Source organism: Ooceraea biroi, chromosome 6 (genome assembly GCF_003672135.1).
Source record: "Ooceraea biroi isolate clonal line C1 chromosome 6, Obir_v5.4, whole genome shotgun sequence".
NCBI classification, from domain to species: Eukaryota; Metazoa; Arthropoda; class Insecta; order Hymenoptera; family Formicidae; genus Ooceraea; species Ooceraea biroi.
This window is the reverse complement of record NC_039511.1, coordinates 12,072,139-12,095,625: the sequence shown is the minus strand read 5'-3', so window position 1 is coordinate 12,095,625 and position 23,487 is coordinate 12,072,139. Positions and strand designations below refer to the sequence as shown.

At 38.5% G+C, this 23,487-nt stretch overlaps 2 protein-coding genes across 4 annotated transcripts; one reads left to right on the top strand and one right to left on the bottom strand.

Moving 5' to 3' along the window:
• Positions 1 to 214: 214 nt before the first annotated feature.
• Positions 215 to 3,176, top strand: LOC105285152 (dual specificity protein phosphatase MPK-4). Of its 3 annotated transcripts, none has more exons than XM_026970297.1 (3): positions 215 to 315; positions 414 to 516; positions 1,245 to 3,176. In XM_026970297.1, exon 3 carries the CDS (start codon positions 1,255 to 1,257, stop codon positions 2,290 to 2,292), a length of 1,038 nt encoding a protein of 345 aa, XP_026826098.1. In that variant the 5' UTR covers positions 215 to 315; positions 414 to 516; positions 1,245 to 1,254; the 3' UTR covers positions 2,293 to 3,176. The 3 variants fall into 3 exon arrangements, with proteins under 3 accessions (XP_026826098.1, XP_026826097.1, XP_011347452.1); XM_026970296.1 differs by having other exon boundaries at positions 613 to 3,176; XM_011349150.3 differs by lacking the exon at positions 215 to 315 and having other exon boundaries at positions 322 to 516.
• On the bottom strand, positions 2,877 to 11,521 carry LOC105285150 (retinal homeobox protein Rx3). Its single transcript, XM_011349147.3, has 4 exons — positions 11,174 to 11,521; positions 7,731 to 8,051; positions 6,280 to 6,455; positions 2,877 to 4,414 (listed from the first exon to the last, which is right to left on the bottom strand). Exons 2-4 carry the CDS (start codon positions 7,855 to 7,857, stop codon positions 3,962 to 3,964), a joined length of 756 nt encoding a protein of 251 aa, XP_011347449.2. The 5' UTR covers positions 7,858 to 8,051; positions 11,174 to 11,521; the 3' UTR covers positions 2,877 to 3,961.
• Positions 11,522 to 23,487: the final 11,966 nt, after the last annotated feature.

The following is a 23,487-nucleotide window of genomic DNA, read 5'->3' as shown; positions in this document are numbered from 1 at the left end:
TTATTTAATTATTAAAATTATATTAGAATATTAAAATCATTTTAAATATAATTTTAAGAATGGACTATCGCCCTAAATTTTTTAAATGAATATGCTATAAGGGCGGCGTCTCTAAGAAAAAGATGATAGTTCGATGATTGACATTATATTTATTTTTTTTAATAAACGCTTTATTTCTTTAAAAAGAGCACCGAATTAATTTGCGCACCTATTTCACGTTGGCCAATATTACATGAGAGATTCCTACTGAAAACTATTAACATTCATTAGCAGTTCCATATGATTCCATATGGCTGCATGCGCTGTTTCCGAAAAGTATTATTTTCGTTTCAATAATAATGATATTAGATAGCATCGACTTTCTGTGATTACGTATTGTTCATATATATGAGATTCTTAATAATAACTTTCAGTTGAATCGAGAAGCATTTTCTTTGATGTTTACCAAAGTGCAGAACTGCATTGTGCGAGTGTCGTCGTTGTTTGGGATATTTAAGTTAAAATTACGAGAATCAAGTGAGTTATAAGTAAACGACGTAATTACCTTATATGCAAGGCATGTCTCCAAAGTAGATTCGATGACCATTTCATATCGTATGTTTTGTCGGCAAGGATAACCCTTCCTTTGTCCAGGCAAGTTTGTTTTATATTTTACATTATTGATTTCGTGCCTTATGTACGTTGCATCACTCAATGACAGCCAATTATTGTATGTTCCATCCTGCCGCAACACATTTAGCATTAAATCTATTTGGATCTAAAAGCGGTTGCAAGATTTACACATCCACTCAAATGTAAACTCTCAAATTTTCAAGTTTTGGCTTAAGACAGAATTGACAAAAAATTCTTAACTATATTTATCAAGAAATAAAAATTGGACTTTAAAGATTTTAATTAATATCTTAAATGAATTATATATGACCAGTATTACAGTTTCTGCTACTATTTATGCCATTCTATTTTACCTTTATTTATCGTTTGTAAAAAATTATACTTGGAGCGAATATACAATAAACATGAGAGGGCTACAGAAGTTGGAACTAATATATCTTAATTACCACATTACATTTCTTTCTCCAATGTTATTAAGAATGCTATAAGTATATTTCCAATGACACACTGATTACACTTTGATTTGCATCTTATTTTCGATATATAATAATCAGTCGTATAAAACACATGTACAACTTTAATTATAAGATTCGATTTGGAGATGCCTGCCGTAGCTTTGCTCATGATTGTAGGTTACTGAGTATGGCGCAGGACGATGTCAATAAGTTGACGAGGGAAGATTTCGACGCTGGACCATGCAGCTTCGACGAGATTGAGCCTGGACTGTTCTTGGGCAATCTCACAGCTGCCACAGATGTTGATTGGCTGAAGGAAGCCCGAGTAACCCACATATTGACAGTGGATTCCTGTCCGCTACCAAGAAAGATTCAAGAACGTCTTCCAAATTTGACTGCCAAGTACATTCAGGTGACGGATATGCCGCGAGAGGATCTCCTGACGCACTTCGAAGAGTCCTACGAGTTTGTCGATCGCGCCCTCGAATCCAGCGGCAGGGTGCTGGTGCACTGTTACTTCGGCGTGTCGCGATCCGCCACTGTGATGATCGCGTACGTGATGAAGAAGCACGAGCTGAGCTTTGCGGATGCACTCGAGATGGTAAAGTCAAAGAGGCGCTTCGTCGCCCCCAATCCCGGTTTCGTGGCGCAGCTGCGCTTGTACGAGGACATGGGCTACGGCGTCGACAGCACCAGCGTGCAATTCAAGATGTACCGATTGCAGATCGCTGCCGACAAAGTGCGTAAGGCGCGAATTCTCCCGCAGAGCTGCGTCGACCTGGTGAAACCGGATCCAGCTTTAACGACCGTGCGCCCCGAGCCGACGGTTTACCGTTGCAAGAAGTGTCGTCGAATAGTCGCCAGCGCGAGCAACATCCTGCCTCATGCGCCGCGCGAGAAACAGATCTGGCGGCACATCAGCGTGAAAAGCACTTCGAAGGATGGCGAGAACCGCGACAAGCTGGCGCAGAAGAGAGAAGAGCCAGCACGAGTTGAGCTGTGCGACAAGATCTATTTTGTAGAGCCGCTGGCTTGGATGCCCGACATCATGCACAACGTCGAGGGGAAACTGAACTGTCCGAAGTGCAACACGAAGCTTGGCTCGTACAGCTGGATCGCTGGCAGCCAGTGTCCCTGTGGCAGTAAGATCGCGCCGGCCTTCTACCTGGTACCCTCTAAGCTCGACTGGAGCAACGTCGTGCAGAATGTTCAAGTAACTGTATAGTAATTATGAGTAATAAGAAGCGTGAAACGACTAGAAATAAAATCTGAGTTACTGATTTCGATCGACAAATCACGAAGATGGAAAACGTGAATTTTATGCTCAATGAAATACTTGTGAAATTTTGCCCAAGTTTTAAACCCCTTAATAAATATTAGCGCGAACTGTTGAAAAACGCTGTCAAGACATTTAAGATGCATCTAATAAATTTCAGAATGTCTTGTCTTGACAGCGTTTCCTGGATAGTTATTTTGAATTATGATCTTATGGTCCAAGACGGTCAACGTGGGTGGTGGTAGATAAGCATTTTTACCCTCAGCGAGTACAATGTAGACTTTGTTAAACTTTTGATATTGTAGGATTTAAATGATTGTTCATAAAAAAAATCATTCGAGTTAAAAAATCGATCAAGAAGATTATTTTAATTATGTTACTTTCTTCATATGTAAGATTTAACATTATTTACAAAACGTTTCTATACCGTGAGGTATCTAAAAGATTCTGTGCTATCTGCTGAGGATTGAGAATAATAACGCATTTAAGAATGATAGAAGATACGAAAGCGACCAATACTTAGTCAAGTTGACTATATTCTAATCTTGTGCCAATATATTTCGATATGTGTACATATATACATGTATTTGTTACATATATCTATATGTTGTACTTTTCTTATTGCATATATATATCAGTAAGAAAATGAGAATGTTCTTCAATCTCAACGTTTTTATTGCACGACATATATTCATACCGTCTATATATATATATGTGTGTGTATGTGTGTAAGTCCGCAACTTTGTATAGAATAACATTTTCTGTATGACCTATATTTAAATATTATCTGGTGTTCTAATATAATGCACATAACTTAATATTATTCTATCAACAAGATAAAGAAGCGCTATAACTTATTTGTTACCCTGTGTTCAGAATTTACAGCTTAAACCCAATCTAATCAGTTAATGCTTATCGTTGATTAAGGCACACAGTCGGACGTTTATGCATTAACGCGATCTGTAGAATGTGTGTGCATTGTTATTCTGCACTTAATTCTGAGCTATCAAGGTGTTGGTATAATCTTTGGTTTCAAAAAATGTGATGGAAAGTTTTATATAAAATTTATTACAAATGGATGGTTCACCACATTTGTGTCACATTGCATCTTCAGAATAAAACTGGTATCCAAATGGTGCCAAGAAGCAAACGACAAGGCAGTATTGAATTTTTGGGACATAAATATGTAACACTATATAAAAACAGTTTCTAAAAAAAAACATAAATTCCAATTTGCACGTAAAGCATCACTGTTCTAAAACAGTTATGCGTTTATTTAAAAAACATGCAATTTTAGAAAAGATAAAAATATTTGAAGTTTTCCGATTCATTATTGCAGTCTCCAAAATAAGTGGGTCGAAGAAACAGTACACATCAAACTTTTTGCGATCCTCTTACGCTAATAAAGAACGATAAGTCGAAAATAATTTTGCCGAAAACAAATTAAACTTGCAAGCACTCTCTCAACTTTTTGAGACCTTTAATAATGGAAGGCCTCAAGTCACGTCTTATTTAAATAAACATAGCATATTTAAAATCTCGCTTAAACGATGCACTTGCTCAAGAAGTAGGAGGAACATCCACTCTCATTCTGAAGATTCAATTTCCGCGAACAATATCACATACTTGCATGCATCGCGGGATACGACGAGCCGTAGGGATGCGCTCGCAGTCTCAAGGCACTCAGACTATTCACGGTGGGTCCGTCGAGCGGTGTCCCGTGGTGGATGTCGGCCTGATGATGATGATACGGTGGCAGACCGACGTTCGCCAGGCCGCCGTTCGCGGCGAAGCCGTGGCAGCCGGCAGTCGCGGCGGTTTGCACCGCGTAATGCTGCGTCTGCATCGTTCTCCAGTAGTCGCTGTAAGGATACTGCGCCGTCACCTGGGTGGTCGTGACCGCGCTCTGTGATGATTCCGCGTTGCTCTCCTCGTGCTGCGGCGGATGCGATACCCTGATGGGACGCAACGGCAGCGCAGCTTCCATCTCTCTGCTCGCGGAGACACCCCGGCTCATCGCCGAGCTGCGCTCGTTCCGCCGGAACTTTGCCCGCCTGTTCTGGAACCACACCTGTACAGAAAAGGCAACGCGTTACTTCTTGCTGTCAAGGTTGAATATATCCTGTGTCGTAAAAGAGTGTTGGAATAAATTATCTCTTATGCGGAAAAGTTGCTAAAAAAGACTAAATCTTAACCGAATATAAGAATTGGGGTATAATGGATTGCAATAATTTCATAATAACTTTACAATAAATAGATTCAAGTTTTTTTTTTCTTTCAGAGACCTTTTCTTCAATAAAAAAGTCTCTCATTTTATGTTATTCCAGATGTCTGAAAAAGTCAGTGCACTTCATGTGTGTATGTATGAGTGTGAGGAGTTTACTCATTTCTGTAAAGTCTCTTACTCCTAAATGTAAATATACATCTATCTAATTAATTCGACTGTTATCATGTATTAAGTTTTTTTCAACTCAAAAGAGTATGAATTCTACGAACTGACGCTCTGAATATAACAAATAAATCCAACTCAAAGAGAGTCTTTTAGAAGATCGCCGCGCGGCCTTTTAGAAGCATCTCCACCGTAGAAATCCGCGCGGAGACCTGGCGTATCTGACTATCAATGCTCCGCATCTGACATCACTCCGGGAAGGCTCCAAGACAAATAAATCCGATTCAAAGGACAGGCGTCCCGCCAGAAGCGACTTTTTCAATGAAAAATCTTTTCGCACTCGGACGTCTCTCTCAATGTGTTATTCTCAAAATCTACGTTCTGCAGCATCTCGGTTACGTCCACCACCGGATGGCCGGATAGGGGGACGGCGGCAGCGGGGCAACGGAAGGACGCGGCGCGCCGGCCGAAGACGGGACAGCGTGACGGCTCCTGGCAGGCGTACCGACGCCGCAGACAGACGGACGGATAGACAGGCGCGTGTACCGAGCGACGGCGACGGCGACGCGTCGCGCACACGTGCTCGACGCACGATCTGTGCCGGAGCGCGCAGATGCTGGAGCAGAGCGGAGCGGAGCGCGCCGCCCGGCTAATCATAGCTCCACTGTCTCTTTCTCTCTCTCCCTCTGCCCTGACAACCTGTCTCCTCCGATTTTCTGCCTAGCTGTCCGCGACCTCCACCTTCCGCCTCCTCCTGCTCCTTCTTCTTCTTCTTCTTCTTTTCTTCTTCTCCTCTTTAGTTCTCTCATCTTTCTCTCTCTCTTATTATTGACGACGCTGCACTCGGTATGGGAACACATGTGCGCGTCATGATACTTTCTCGGACGGCTAGTCTTCTCGGTTACCGAATGGAACACGGCTTCAAAGAGCAGTCCGCTTGCCCTATGGGTTGGTTGGCTGTTCGCTTGGCTGGTTACTTGACTCGTATGTGTCTTGTGGCGGTTTATCGTCCCGCTTGTACAAGGTGGAACGTCATCGAGAATGATAATTGTTCGATGTAGTGTAGTCTTTAGCTTTACGTTTCTATGTATTTAATTATGTTCCCCGGATTTTGTATTAACTCGTACTTTGCGCTGACAAATAGCGGCTTGCACAAGAATAATAACCATTCGTTATGTTTATTTCCTATTAGAAATGTCAGTGCAAAATAGACTGGACAAGTGACAAATCTATTTTAGGTGGCACGCAAGTGTAGTAATAAAATATACACATTTAATAAAATATAATAATAAGTACAAGAAATAAAAGCAAAATAAATAAGAAGTACTAAATAGAGCAATAAAAGGTGCACTAAAAAGTACAAAAGAATCAATTATTTTCCCACAAATTTCTGGAAATGTGTCTAACAAACCTGAAATATGTTGATGCTTCTGTTTACTATAATTACATTCATCAAATGTCACATAAACTTGTTTTTACACTTATTCCAGCTTGTTCTGACTTAATGTATGATATCGCAGTATATAATATAAATTATATTGCGTTACCTGCACTCTCGCTTCCGACAAAGATACCCTCGTTGCCAATTCCTCGCGCACGAAGGCATCCGGATAGTGTGTCTTCTCGAACACCCTCTCCAACGCGGCCAACTGTTGCGCTGAGAAGGTCGTTCTACTTCTTCTGGGTCTTCTGTTCCCAGCGGCGGCAGAAGTCTCGCTGCAATCTGCAGATAACAAATATAAAGTAATTAATTTAATTAACAGTCTTGCATCAACCAAATATCCAGTAACTATTAATTTCACTACTTCAGAATTGTTCGGAGATTTCGAAACCACAAATATTTTTTTGAAAATTATGAAAAGATTTTCCGCGATTATTTAAATGTTTCTAAATTTTGTCATGTTACGTAATCTATTATATGTCATTAAATACGATAATTCAAAAATTAAAAATTGTACAGTTTATTAATTTTGTTCAACAGGAAGTTCTAAAATCAAGCTCTTATCGTTGAAATAAGAGAAATATAACTCCGCAAAACGTACGAGTATACGTCGATATCGTTCAATGTTACTTTACGCGGCTGCGAGCAGAACGTGCTTCGCGAGAAGAATGCGAAATTATTATATTTCTTGACGATCTGCCGCGCTCCGAAAAACGGTCTCGAAGATGCCGCTCGCGATACCGGCGGCCTGCACCGAAAAAAAGAGGAAAAGAGGAAAAAAGAAACAGGCGCGGGCCGGCTACAGTCAGCTATTCTTTGAATGACTCTACTATGCTTGGGCATTCATCAAAGCGGCATAATGCGAGCAGCATGACTGGAAATGCGCAATTTCGATGAAATCAAGTGCGTCGCGACACGCAGATTGAACATGTTACTGGCGCGATGAAGTCATTCGTTGTGGATACATGATGTTCTTACACATTGGTAATACAATTTTTCATAATAAATTAAATATTTTTCGTAATAAAGTTTCATGCATATATAAATTGTAACGTATACATATTACAATATGTATATGACGAAGTTTTTAATTAGATTTAATTTAATTTTTTAATTAGATTTAATTAAAATACATATAAAAATGTATGTGAGAGAATTTGTCATGAAAAAGACACTTGGAAGTATCCTTTTTCCATTTCTCTATATCGCAATTTTATAACAAAGTTTTACTATATAATATACTTATAATATACTCTTTTATAATATACTTTGCTTCTTATAATCAGCATTCTAATTTTTAGATTAATTTTCTACCAATGATAATAATGTCGAGCACCCAATAATTTTCGAGTAATTGGCAAGAGGAAATAAGAGGTCTGCGGTTCTTTATCGAGTATGTCAGAAGAGGGAAAGGCCTTAATTAAGAAATCTTTCCGACTTCGTTATTGAGACATATAATTAATAACTAATTAGATTGAATAAGAACATATGATCGTTATGCAATATTATATTATATGATATTTTATCGTAATAATAGTTCTTTTCTATTTTTCTTACCTAAAGAGTGTGTCGGAGTGGATAGTAGACGTGAGACGGTGAAGTCCTGTGGTGTGTGCGAATTTGCAAGTTGCGAGACTATCACACCATTATTCGCGCTTTGCTCCGCCGCATCCGTGCCTAACATTTTTCTTGTTGCACTCCTTCGGCGCACGTTCCCCTTACGTCGGCATGACAATCAATATGATTCCATTGTCTGGTTTTCTGTTTCTTGCGGAATCCTTAATTTTTTAACGACCTCCTCTCCACCGTATTTTTACACCGATGACCGCACTTTTCGTAACGCGAGCATCGTCTCGATCTCATGAGATAAAATCTCACCTATAAAGAACAGCAATTTTAGAAGAACAGTTTATATTTAGATTTCATTAGTATTAGTTAATTAATTAGTGTTATTACTATAATCGATATCATACTTAATATAAATGAGATTGCATCTTGTGATTAATTAAAGAAGAAATCTAATTTATTTTTCTAATTTATGTGCGATAATGCGAATAGTTTCACATAAAAATTAAACGATAAAGCAGCTTATAAACCCGAATTAATTTATAAGTTTAAAAACACGTTATATATTGTATAGGCCGAAAAGTGATGTATGTAGTTCGAAGCTGTAGACGTTGCGGTTTAATTTCACGCGACATGATTATTCGGACGAGATCTTAAAATATCAGCTAGAAACTTAATATTAGCGAGGCTCGGAATTGTAATAGAAAACTCAAAACGTGAGTCTGGACGAGCCAATTCGCACGAATGCCACCGAAAATGTGTACGCGAGATAAATCTGAAAGATGTACGTCGCGGTGACTGTTTCTATCTCTTCTAAACTCTGTGTAATTCCCAAACAAAACATTAAAGTTACAATGTAAATAGCACGAGAAACGTGCGTTGGAACAACACAACACGTGTTGTACAGTATTCTAACGCGGAGTGAAATGAATTTTCGACAACCGAGTGATAATAAAAATAGAAACAGATGAATATTGTATAATATTATCTTATTTTAGCCTATGAGGATCTGAAAAAACTTAATAATATTTTTCCATATGACAATTTCCATTTTCATCTACTCATTTATTACTTATTTCTGGAAAAAAATAGGGAGAGAAAAAGAAAGGGTGAGAAGAACACTGTAATTATATCGATCAATTCCTGGAACAGCTTATATATGATATTATTCATTGAGACATATTTCTAACCCTTGTATATTTCTGAGTTTCCTTTTTAAACGTACAAATCGTCTATCCATTTTGTTCGTTAAATTATAACATAATGAATGTTATTAATATATAGATAATTATTTTTAATATGTCATAGAATTGCTCGTAATATAATAATTAATTGTAATTATTTTCTATTTGAGATATGTTACATATAAAATATCGAAATTAGTAATTGACATTAAGAAGTATTGTACTTTAGTTTAACATCATTCACTGTGCTGACTTGATTATCACTCATAATCTTGTTACACATTTAACGTTAAATCTGGTCATTCTATTTATCTCATGTTGACCCTGAACGCAATCTTCGTATCGGGCAATTAAAATTCAGAATTGGATGTCCGCATTTAGCACTTAAGCGCGACGCTAAATAGAGATGCGACAAACTAGAACCTAGGTCTATTCATACTTTGAAGGAGGCAGAAATTTAATAGTATAGAAAACAGTTCAACACGAGTTGGCTTTTAACTCGCCAAAGTTAATTTTTAAAAATTCATTTTTGTGTAAATTTCATTGGTCTAATTTTGTTTTCTTAATTGGATGAGATCTAAAATTAGAAAAATATATATCAATTAAATGTTGTTACATTGTACGTTTAAACTAAGCATCGCGAACAAACGTTTTATTAATTTTGTAGACGCGATCATTAAAGGGACATTATTACGAAATTATTTACGACGGCGCGGTACGAGTGTAACCGGCACATTTATGCGTAATTTGTCTCAGGAAATGTTAATTGAAGCATTTCTGAGCTCGAGCGTGACGGTGCAATTAGGGCCACGTGCCAACCGTTCGACAAGGTGTTCACTGTCTGTCTGTTTGAAACTCGTTCATACCTCGTACATGATAGTGTCTAATAGTGTGTATAAACGCGATACTTTTCTTCTAATTGATTCTAATTGATCTATTTCGTCAAATTTTGATGAATTAAAATGTACAAGTAGAGATATCGTTGATAAGTCATTATAATAATTTTCTTTATGAAATACGCTATACATAATACAATACAGTTTCTGTATAATAATTTAATTTTTCATTTGATTTAATGTATTTATTAATTAACTTAGTAAATCTATTTATATAATTAATTAATTAATTTAATAATAAGTTATTATCAATTGTATCAGTCATAAATGAATATTAAAGTTATTTCTGCTAAAATCGTGGTCACGAAGATGGTTATATGAATTAAATCATCTCGTAAATTATCCACATCGCAGACGTATGCTTCATCGTACCTATCATAGTAATCTCATCAAGAGATATATGTTAATATCGTCCGTCGATTAATTTTCGTGTTTCGTTACGTGTGTCTCGCACTCCCTTTGAAAAAAATCTGTCCGACACGCTCCGATTTTCCTGTCGCCGAAAGATATGCTAATTTCGGTATTTATAAGCGCAATCGCAACAGAGACGACGGTGGCTAGAACCCGCACGCGTTGCGATTCAGTTACGATTTGTCACGGGTTTTCGGTCCCCGTCGGATTCGTATGTGGGGCATTGAGTTTTCTCGCGTGAATAATAATTAAGCCAGCGATCCTTCCTAACTGAAAAAATTGCTGTCTTAATTATTATGCGAATATAGATTTTTGCTAAATTTTTAAGCAGGATTACTTTTTTTCTAATTCTATAGTGTCTAGAAGAGGTCAGATAATTAGGAATATTGATATATGTATGATAATAATAATTTTTTGATGTGTCTTAAGTATATAAATTATTATAGTGAATATATGTAACGTACATAATTATGACATTCTGTGAACAATGAAACGATTTCATAAATTCCTGTGGAATGCTTGAATCTTTTTACTAGGCCAATAGCTGAAGCGGTTTCTATCGAGTGCCGATTAAGCTTATTAACCCTTAAACCACGACATCCGCCAATTGGCGTTTTATCGTGCGACAGCGACTTCATCACCTCATCTTGGATAATCGATTACGAAAATATTCTTCTGGGTACATATTTTTTGTTTATTCACTCACTATTATGTTTGCAATAACAGCGACAAGAAGGATAACTGTTAATAAATGTTATCATAAAAATTAAACAAAAAAAGTAATTAGACAAAAATGGCTGTACAACTTTTGAGAGAGAATTATTTGAAATTTCCGAATGTTAAAATTTGAATATCTAGATTCTCAGGTTTCCATGCAATTTCCAAATTAATATAATTTCTCTGACAATTTATCCAGTTTTTATCAAACTGATTAACGTCTTACCTCTGCTAACTTCGGCCAAAATATTTTCTCAGTGTATCTGATATCCTCGAACTATTTCACTTTCTCTCACACTTATGCAGCTTTCGCTGCATCAGTTCTTATCATGGGGCAAACTTGGCAAAAGTCCTCATTCATTTCCAAGCCAACAACAAAAGATATTACACGTTATACAAATTATCCCGAGTCACTACCCGAGTTTTCGTTACACAGGTATGACACGCAAGGTCCACGCTTTCCAAACGGAGATGTTGCAACAACGACAACGTTACAACGAGCTGATCGGGACATTCGATCGCGGGATCGCGCTCCAAGACATCATCTTGCTCGAGGAGGCGAGATGCCAACTGAGTTGGTCGAGTTAAGACGTACTTAAAGGTCCTCATCGACTCTCCACTTCTGTCTCTCTTCCTCTCTCCTCTCGCGTTCTCTTCAATCTTCTGGCAAGTCTGTACCGTCGCTCTTCGCCAACGAGCGAAGGGAAGTAGAGTGTCTTAAGAGTAGGTGGAGATTTCCGTCGCAAGCTCCACCTTCATTAGAAGCTCATTGGTTTCTAAACCGCTTCACGAATCGCAGTGATCTTAGAAACGAAAGGGCCTATGTATACGCATTTTTATTAAGGCTCGTTGGACGCAGTGCCACCGGGACCGCGGTGAGGCAATCGATTTATTTTTGTCGATGTCACTCCAATGTGCAATGCGTTCTCCGTGTGATGATTGGATGAAGCACGGAGAATTGCTCTTTCGCTCTCTCTCTCTCTCTCTCTCTCTCTCTCTCTCTTTCTCGAAAAAGTTACTGATGACAATAAACGAAACTTTCACGCAAAACAAACAACGCTCAAAATTAAATGGTTATATTCAGAAGTGAGTAATGTGTATTTTCTCTCTCGATATATTGTATATTATTTACAAGAGTTTCAAAACTTTTTAATTAAAACTGTACAGGAGAGAACTTTAATAGCCTAGTATAAACTTGAAGCATGTTATTGGATTTTAACAAACCAATTATTTAATTAATTGAACAACGAAAACATAATGATACTTACGGAAATTCAGCATAAAAAATGGATGAATCACTTATCGTTGTCGTCGTTAAAGTGTCAACGAAAAATTACTCGTTAACTGTGACGTATAGCCGCAGTCGACAGGCGCCGGCGCTTCCGTAGTGGTTTCCACTTTCAAGGCCATGTATCAGCAGCAATTTTTATAAACCAGAACACAAGTCTTCTTCATCTTCTTCCTTCGCTTCGTCCTCTTCCTCGTATCGGCGGCTAGTATCTCGTTACACAGGGGTGTCACGTATCCTTCACAATGTCCGATATATACAGTGCAGGGTTATTCAGAACGATCGAAAGGGAATAAATGCTGAATAGAGGATTCGTTTCTCCCGTTAGTGATAATTTCCGTTCTTAAATAATGTTTTAATTAAAAACATCAATGATTTCCAGCTAAGAAATTGATATCTTTCTCTAGAGCAAATATTTAATAAAAATGTTATTTATCATTTGTTATTTCATATCATTTATCCAAGAATAATAATAGGGAAGATAGTAAATGATCTCTTGCGTCTTTCAAATATTTTTTGGAATAGAAATATAGAGAATAAAAAAGAGAACTTGAAATATCTGGACCCTCCTCTCTTCCGTTTCTGATTTATAATTTCGTTTCCGACCGCTTTCTGTGTCATATTTAATACTTAGTTGTGATACAAACATATTTGTCTATTTGTGCATAAATATAAAAAAATCGGATAAAAAAGTGGGTGTAATCAATTCTCAGAACGACAGTCTTTTTTATCATAGATGGAATTATAGTAAAAAAAACTAGTTTTTTTAGCGGTTTATTTAGCCGGTCAATAAAACATACCGAAGCTCATAGTTCTGTTTTAAAAGATCGAGATAGGGAGCTGTGATTGATGTTGAGACCGCGGCGACTTATGTAAATATCAAAGACGCGAAAAAATGTATGCTCTTCGGGAAAAAAATGCGAATCCACCCTTGGAACTATGTGAACTCGATAGAAAAGCGCGGAGAGGAGGAGTTACTTCTGATCCCTTATAATCCATCGCTACACCCCAAACATTGTTTACCGCGTCAGTTGACCCAAGTTCACGATACAAAATCGATATCCAACAAACAATCCTGAGGGAACATCAAGCGATCCTGAGAAATTTGACTTTCTCTTTGTAGACATTTTGATTAGTATATGCCAACCCCGAAACGACTTTTCGAAACTTTAGTGCCGCAAGGTGAGATGAGATTGCGCCAGCGGAAGGAGTTTTATGACATAGTAAAAATATTTTTAGGACCTTTTAGCTGAGTGTTTTGAAGTTCTCTTTTCTCCAGGAGCGAAATACGTCTGAATAATAAAATTGTCGACGAATAAACGTGCGCTATGTACATGTTACTGTGATTTTTAATGGAATTATGCTTCATAATTGCGATAACAAAATAACAAGATTGGCAGAGCTATATTAAATTTCTTTCTCTTCGGAATTGAATTTTCTGCAACGGGGGAGAAAATAAACGATACATTTATGATACTAGTAATAAGACAAATTTACCGACTCCATGAACGTGAAGACCGGAAAATAAACTCGGAAATGACCCGACATAGTTTTAAGTTACGCGAGATTGACGCGTTCGCTCGTAAAATTAGAGTGCACAAACGCGAGCCCGTCGGCATAAGCAAATCGCGTGCAGCAAACTGCTCGTTTTGCCGTTCTCGTCACTCGTAACATTTCCTTCGTAGCGGCGAGATGTAGAAGAAATAGGAAGAACAGGGGAGATGGTAATTTTATGGCGCAAAACGGCCGAAAGTGCGTTAAAAGCCGGACGACAGAGTGCCGACAGCTGACCGCGTTATACGGGATGTCGCAAAGTTACACACTGTTCCTCTCGACGTTAATGGATGAATAAAGAAGAGCAGCAATAGTTTCAATGTTACACTTTAATGGATAACACCATGCCACGGAGTTACAAAATTATTCAATATTTTTATGAATGAGCAAGTTAAATTAAAATTTTTCAGGAAGTTTTCAGGTTTTGGATATACGAACGAGCGACTATGAGAGATTTTGCTTCTGCACGCAATCTAACTGAGAAATTATGCTGTTAAAAATTAAGTGCTAATCTAGTCTATGATGCGACATCATTACGAAATGAATGCAAACTGAGAGAAAAATATAAATTTACTATTGATTCATTTCTCGCGAGAATGTACAGCGGGCATTCAAAACATCAATTTTGCATTTTTTTTCGGATTCCTGCCAAGTCACGACTTTTGAATCATCTCGTGTATTTCAGACGATGCGAATGACACGAGTGGCACGCGCGGATACGCGTGCAACGATTATATCGCCATGCGATTTTATTTATACGAGGCTTTTACGAGCCCAGTCACTCTCGTAGTTTTGGCCAAATAAAACGGCCACCGGCCATTTTCGAGAATCGCTTAAATTTCAACGATAATAAACGCCGGGAGGAATCGCGCGACGTCGCGCGGAATGATTCGGGCGCAATTAATGAACACTTAACGCCGCCATCGCTCAGGACAATCGCGCCATTCTCTTCCGACGGATTCGTAAGTTTGCGAAGAGGCCCCCGAAGTATCACCCCGAGTCTCACTTGTCTATTTCTCTTCATTTTGGCATTCGGCGGGCCGTCGCATCTCGTTTGCCCGAAAAAGAGATAAGCCCGGACTCTCGCTCGCGCCCTGTTCCAGTCGCAGCGAGACGGACGCGCGCGTCGCGACGCGTTGACACGTACACGTCGCGCGTCGCCCGTGGAGAATTATTAGGCGAGCCTGGAGCCCGTGGCTCTCGTCGTTCTTGCGCGAAGGCGCCCGTCATCGTCATCGTCTTCGTCGTCTAGTACTTTTGTTCTCTCGCAACTCGGTGTTCGTGTTGTCCTTTGTCTCCATTCTCTCGTCTCTCTTCGAGAGAGAGAGAGAGAGAAAAAAAAAGAGATACCACGTATGCGTGATCACGAAGAAGCTCGAAATCCCCGAGAAATCTCACATTCCAGCTGAGTCAGGATATCACGTGGGGATATAAACAGGACATGCACGGACATAAATCTGTCGTAACGCGGACTTCGTTGGAAGTCCGAAGAAAAATGGACGGATTAAGGGCAGGATCGATAGGATCCGCTCTGCGAAATTCAGTTTCTCCTTTGTCCTTTGTCAATTATAAAATTGTGCGGGTTTACCAGGCAAGTGAGGAAGTTTGATGTAGAATTTAATTTTCTCAAAGTAAAAGAGGACAACATTCTCACTTATTTATTAACTATTTATATTTATTATATACTTTCTTTCGGAATGGTTTCTTTTTATAAAATCATACTTGTTTCCTCACTGAAGTTATTCTTACCATTTCACAGGATGATAAGAGACGATTTGATATTATATCAATCAATCAATCAGGAAAAAGACCTATATTGACATCTATTCTTGTGCCATGCGATTTCCTTCAGCGAGAAACTCGATTTTGATTTGCGAAACGGTATTTCCGGCTATTTCCGTTTTCTCAATCAGCGTAACTTCGAGGAAGATACCAAGTGGACGTAAGGCGGTGAAGTTCGTGAGAGGTCTCGGGGCCACATCGTGGAGTCCTGATGAGTGTCCAACGTTCGGTAACGCGAGCAGGGGTCGCGTGAAACCGCAGATGCGGTTTTCGACCACCGTGACGCGATTATCATGGGCCTGTGGAATCGTTTCCACATGTGTGAGAGCGGCCAGCACGTGGAAAGCGCCGTTTAAGCGCTCTTTCCATGACATTTCCATATCCTCTTCTTGCATGACCATTTCGCTGTCGTCGTCCTCGATTTTCGGTCACCACCTTGCGCCATTCGCCGACGCGTAAAATGTGCCTGTCGTGTTTCACCGCTACTGTTACGAGCTGCGACTGTTGGCGAGTGCATCGGACGCAGCATGTTGCGTCTTACAGTATTAAGTCAGTCGAGCGACGGAATACTGAATGCCGTAACAGATCTTGATAAAATCTACGACAGGAACTTTTTACAAATCCTTTGTGGGTTATTTATGTAACGACGTTTGACGATCTTTCTGCGCTGCGTTAAATCATGACGGCGCGATGCTGGGGAACGTTACGAATCAACAGAGACTGCAGACTGACTTATGACCGCGACTCCCTTTTCGAATTTGCTTTTCCCCGCGAGTTCGTGCAAGGGACATCTCCACATTTAACGCACCGTGACGTCTTAAATTTCGGCGAATTCACGGCGTGGAAAGTCGAAGTGACCATTGCGCGGTCACCGTGAAGCCATCACGTTAAGGATGATCAAAAGAACGAGGGGGCCTGAGAGCACTGACGATGATTTCGGCAGGTCGCCAACGGCCATGCAGTTGCAGTTGAAGCAGTCTCACTGACATAGCAGTCTTACAGACATAGATATTGATTTTTTTTATAAAATAAATTATAATTAAAAATTTCAGGTTTCATTTCTTGTGTAATGAGTAATCAGAAACATCATTAAATTTAATTCAAGCATTTGGGATATTACAAGATTGTTAATATTTCATTTATTATCGTGTATAACGAATAAAATTATAATATTCTCAAATTATTGATGTTTAGGTCGATAGCGATTCAAGTCACTCCAACTCTGACGTAAATCTACGGAAAAAGGATTCCGCAAGGACTACTAGACGTTTATGGTCAAGTAGCGGTTTCAGTTGAAAATGGGAAGTCGATTGCAAATGTGGTCGTCTACTACCGTGACGTCATCGAATTAGAGCACCCAAAGGATCCAAAGACCTTTGATGGCGGTTTCTGTAGTCGTAAGTTCTTGTGCAAAGGAAACGGAGGATAATGGCTGAGCAATACGTGTTATACGGAAATTTGTTACACGGAACGACTGTTTTTCTATCACTATTTACAGAAAGTATGATGCAGTAGGAGTTTAAATCAATTAAATAACAAATTTTAATTTTAATAGTACAAAACGCATTAATATTAATTAATGCATATCTATTAAATTTTTTAAAGTCCATTGCACAATCTTTATTATTTTAAAATATAAGATAAGAAAATGATATAGGAAAGATTAAGAAACTTTTTGAAAGCAAATTTCCTAAAATAAAGAAAAATTTATAAAAGCCATAAGGATGAAAGGAAGGAGTCAAGGACGAGATCAGAAATGCTACCATTTCGGTCATCATTTTTTTTCGGGAAGAAAAAGCGAGGAAAGCTGAAAAATCTCTCCGGCGGAGTGTTAAGGCGAAGGAACAACACTCTATCTCTCGGTCCACCCCTCGTTCAACCAATTACAAGGCTCATACGTCATTCCCGCCAATTAGTGGTGAAGAAAGTGAGGTCTCGCCCGGAGACGCACAACCGTCGCTTCAGTTTTCTTCTTTTCAGCGTTTCATTTCTTTCACACGCATACGTGCACAAGATGACACAGCGATAATTTTACGTGCCTCCTCTCAACGATAAAAAAGCTATAATCGTCACGCGTGTTTTTGATACCGTATATCCGCCGATTATCTTCAAGTCAATCCGAAGGTTTTACGCGTATTAAAAATTGCTACTGTTAAGGACAATGCATTTGTCAATAAAAATAGGATTATTTGTATAAAATAATGGAGATACAACAATAATCAATTTCAATAAAATATCATTTTCATTTTTCGGAACGAATAGTATCGATAACGAAATATTGGATTATATGAGAGCAGTGTGGAAAAGTTATAACAAATAAATACGTGCCGAAACTTTACGCTTAGCGTCCTTTGCATTTGGACAAGTACACTTACTGCTACGCATGAGAGTATGCTGTGCGTAAAAAATACGCATATTTACGCATAGCGTACCCCCTGGATTTAACAGAGCGTGAACTGAGCGTTGTACCCGCTGACCACCACCAACCCTGATCGTAGGGGGCGGCGACGGTGGGCCACACGGTCAGCGGTTAAAAGTAAATTACACATTCATGGTATTCCGCGTGGCTCCCGTTATATGTAATATATGTCAAGGGTTGACCACCTCGGCACAAAAGGAGGGGGCGTGCGTACGCGTGCATAATGCGAGGGGGTAAAAGCGACGGCATTCGGCGACGGTTCCCCCCTGCGTAGCACGTAAGAAAGGCACTATACCACAGTAATATTGAGGAGCTAATTACGGGCCACCTTATCGTCCACGTTTATCCCGCCGACGTCATTTCTAACGTGCAACGACGGGAATTTTATTAACGGCGCGAACCGACATACGGCAAAAACGACGGTCACTGCGCAATACGGTAGTGTTGCAGGAAAATCAACCCTTCCCATTACTTTTCCCCGCTAATAATCAAAGCATCATATTCCAGCTGCTTTTCGGTATCTTTTAATTAATCAATACGAAATTAACGTGTATGTAGTACTTTCTTGCAAAAAGTTATATTTTATTGGAAGAAAAAATACTAGTATAAATTTATAAGACTCTTTTCTAATTAATTTATAGAAATGTTTATTTCTAAAGCGTGGAGACATTCTGTTAAGAAAATACTTGACGTTGAAGATTAACCATTTAAAATTCAATATCCTCTTGACATTTTTACTACGACAAAATCAGTTCCAAATTGATTACAGATAATATGACTCGCTAAATCTGTGCATTCTGTATATAGTATCGTATAATACTGTCACTCAGGATTAAAAAAGTGAAAAAGATTTTCTTAAAAGCAGTTTTACATAATATAAAGTAGGACACCAATACATTTCAACAGAACCAGAGCAGACATTTGTTGGCTGTCTTTATTAAGTCTTGCCATATGGTGACTCGAGGAAATGTTGCGTAATCATTGCCCTTGATGTGTCATGACCGTCGATCAATTGCGAGCACTTCGCGGGGAAAGATATACCTGAAATATGTGTGATTGATTCTTCACAATGCAGCCGCGCGTTTTTGATCATCCAACGTACTGAATAACCGTCCAGTGACTGCTGTTTCTTCCTCGGATCTATTAAAAATAATTCCTCGACCCCGCATTTTGACAATATGTGGATCGATTTTTGCACGGGAACTCTTTCGTATTCAGAAATGCTCCGGGTTACGCAGCAATATCTTTATTACGCATTTAAACATAAATAATAATGTGTGTGATACAATGTCTTGAAAATGCAAGCAAAAACATATAATTAGATTAATGTATTAATATAAATTGAATGTATAATTAATTTATATATTAACATAAATAACATTTATAATTAATTTATATAAATATTAATATCAGAATTTTCATAATTCTTGTAAAAACGACTGCAAGTACGACAATTCCTAACGAGATTAAGCGTTTCATAAGCTCATATTAAAGCTTTTTCGTAAAAGCACGCTTTTGCTTATATATATCTTTCTTTCGAGCACTGCGCCAATTATTTCTATGAGTCGGTTCCCTCGGAACAGGCCAAGTCCAGGTGCTTTCATTTACCCGAGCGAGAGAGCCAAGCAAGACAGAAAGAAGGGACGAAAAGGAGGGCAGGCAGGCAAGAAGAAAGGATAAACGAAGGCAGGATCACGATCGCGCGCGGATTCGCACAGCAGGATGTGGCCCGGATAATATGATACGTCGGCGAGTATTCACTGCCGATGTATCGTATTATGATATACGGATGAATACGGGATGACAATGCGGGACTTGGTTCGAGAATACGAGCTCGTTATCGGCCCCGATGTTGAGCCTCCCGTGGCGATACTGGACCGTTCCGGGACCTGCTCTCTTTCACACACTTCCTCTCGTCATTCGGTCGTCCTTCCGTCGGCCAGGACCACCCTTACCGCTGCCGCCACGAGAAAGAACGCGGAGGAACAAACGAGAGGGCGGAATTTATCAGCGTCTCCTTCAATTTCCTCCCCGATCGCGGAACTCGGATCTATCACTTTAAATAGAATTTTCACGAGCGTTCATCGATCTTTTACGCGCGTCCTTGCGTGATCATGATCAAAGTTACTAGAAAATTGAAGTTTGTCTGTCTTGTTACATATACAGGGTGAGGCATCTAAAACAGGCCACCTGAATATCTCGGAATATTAAAAATACTGTAAACTCAGAAATGAAAAAGTTCTAACTCTTAGAAATTTTTTCTTTTCCGAAAAGTTCTGAGTTGATGATATCATTATTTTTTATATTGCCTAGAGTTCTCTGCTATTGAAAATACCATAAATTCAGAAATGAAAAAGTTCTAGCCCTTAGAAATTTTTCTTTTCCGAGAAGTTCTGAGTTGTTTATATCTATATTTTTCATATTGCCTAGAGTTCTCTGTTATTGAAAATACCGTAAACTCAGAAATGAAAAAGTTCTAGCACTTAGAAATTTTAGCCTTCAGTGACCTTGAATGATTTTGACCCGTAGATCAATGTGCGCATCTTCAAACGCTCTACTAGATGGTACGTAAAAAAACATATCATACCATTTAAAAAACCGAAGTTGATCTTCATATGGCCTCTACGCGTCCACCTAATAAAAAATTATTTAGAACAAATTATGTGTCCCTCGAAACCATGCAAGTTTGGTCTGACACATTTTTTTTTCTATCACCAATAACAGCCGAGATATTCAGGTGGCCTGTTTTAGGTGCCTCACCCTGTATATTTATATATCTAAAAATTATTACTGCATTGACAATTTTGTAGTATTTCGTACTTTGGAAATTATTGATATCTTGATATTCTTGAAAGAGAAATCGCATCAAATTCAAGTTATACCCATTATTTTCTAATTTTTCGAATATTTTTTAATGCAGACAAAATTATTGTAATGATTTTTGCATGATTAACTTTCGTTTAGTTCTAGATATAGCATTTTCGATTCTTCAGTTTTACAAAGAATTTATATTATTATATTTAGATATGTGTTGCATTTAACCTGAACGTTTGCGAAACACTTTCCTGCGAATCAATTTTCATCAATTTATCGATAACACATGTGCGGAAATGCTCTTCGTTTATATTTCAGTGTTCAAAGATCTGCGTGAATATTTGAACGATTAGATAGATCTCGGATGCTTTTATTAATAGCATAATCAAATGCGTTCTCTCTTTCTTTCTCTTCTCTCTCACTTTCTAGTCGTGCGGTCGCGTCACTCGCACGCTCCGTCGCTCTCGTCCGACTCGTACTTTATTTTCGTAACGGAAGCTGGATCCTCATACGCATAGCGTACAACCCGTGCTCTCCCATGAGAGGGAGCAGCCTCGCTATCCGTCTCCTTCAATATTCACGCTACTTTGGAAGAGAGCCGCGCGTTTCGGAAGACACAGAAGGAGGAAGAAAGACATCACGAGGAGCAGTTGAAAACAAGGACATCACGCACTTGGACGTGACGTTATTCTTGATCAGAAAAAGGAAATCTTTGAAAAAGATATTGCCGTACACATATATTTACATTGAAAAGTATATGGTAAACGCGAAGATGATCAAACAAGATTTTAGCTTGCTATGTATCTTGAAGACGGAGATATCTCAATGCTTAATATTATAATACAATGCAACTCTATTAAAAAAGATGACGAAACTATCGTAGGTCATTATTCATCTATCATATTACGATAGGGCGGGAAGGGTGCACATGATTGATGCACAAATTCGAGGACGGGATTTGTTGACGAATTAATTCATGTTTTTCATTCGGAGATCAATTCAGCTCCGACGAAAGGGTTACTGATGATGCTTTTTTATGCGAGGCTGTTAGCCCCAATTAGATTTCGCAATCACGAACGTCGGACAATCCGCTATTCGCAACATGCAACGAGTAACAATCTTCCGAGGGGAACGGGATAAAAAGGAGAGAGAGCAACGGTGCATAATCTAAAGGGCTTTATCTCAACAAAATATTAATTAATTTAATTCTAATTTCTGGCCGTTAAGAAAATAAAGCAAAAATATATCTCTTGATTTTTCACGATAATGTGAATATCTTGGCATTAAATTGATTGGAATTAAATTCAAATCAAATTAAATTTCATTCAACTGTTAAGTGCCGTGACACCTTTGATTCGAAGTTGCCTCGACTCGCTGAATTTCGGACGATCGTTCGTTTAGATTGTGGTCGCCCGGGGGGTATTGGTCGACGGCACCCTCTGCCAATTAATGCGGTTAATGCGGTGGCAGCGGGGTATGGAATCAGGACCAACACCTGTCAAGGATTTACGGCGACACGCTGTCTCTCTATACCGTCACGTTATTTCCGAAATAAAAGGAACGGGAGTCGCGTATACGCACGCATGAATATGCAATTTCGGTCGACGGGTGGTCGCGTGTGAAACCGAACTTGCTTCGCGTGTATCAGTCACCCCGTGTATACGCATAGTTGTGTATATTCGAGACTTCTTCCCTCCCCTCGTCGTATATCCGGTAAAAAAGATTGTCTTGTGATATGCGATGTGGAATTTTTGATGTACGAAATATTCTGCTTTAGAAGAGAAAAAAAATGCAATATTATTCAATTTATTATTATTAATATACATTAATGTCGACAAATTACTAAAAGAATTAATTATTAGATTATTGAATTATATAAGTTATTAATTATTAAACTAATATATTATTTAATTCACAATTACTAAATATATGGTAAATATAATATTTATAATGTATAGCAGTAAGGAATTACTAATACTGTTATATAATTATAATATATATTGCATAAAACATTATATTATAATAATGTTAATATATTAAATTAGCTAATTGTTTACTACCCTGCAATCCATAGCCAATATTTCAAATGTCTTATTTCATCCATTAGAAGAGGGATACAGTAGAACGTGAACGACAGATATCCTCGCAGTTACACCTCCTATATCATTTTTTACGCACACCTTTCATCACGCAGACGTAAAAGAAACCGAAGGAAGAAAAAATCACACGGTCTGTGCGTTTTGAAAAAAAAACGACCGAGTTTAACCGCTTAGAAGTAACGCAACCGTGAGCGATTAAAGCAACAACGGGGAGGAGCATTTCGCGCGTTATGCGAAGGGTATCAATACACGATGCAGTGCCCTACGATTATCGATGCCTCGTTGTCAAACTGACGTGTTCATCAACTACTAGCAGCGATCTTTTCCATTTTCTGCTACCTGATGATGACATACATTACTGTTTCCCCGCTTTTTATCTCGTTTGTCCCTTGTGAGATCCTTTTTCCACGATTTTCTCGTTGGTATTACGTAATTAATGATACATATGATATTAGTGTTAATTCTACAAACTATATATTCATTTGCTTTATATAGTTTTCAAAAATAGAAATTTTTTTACATAAAATGCGAAAATGCTTTAAATTAAAAAAAAGCTATATTTTTCTCGTAATATAATAAATGCA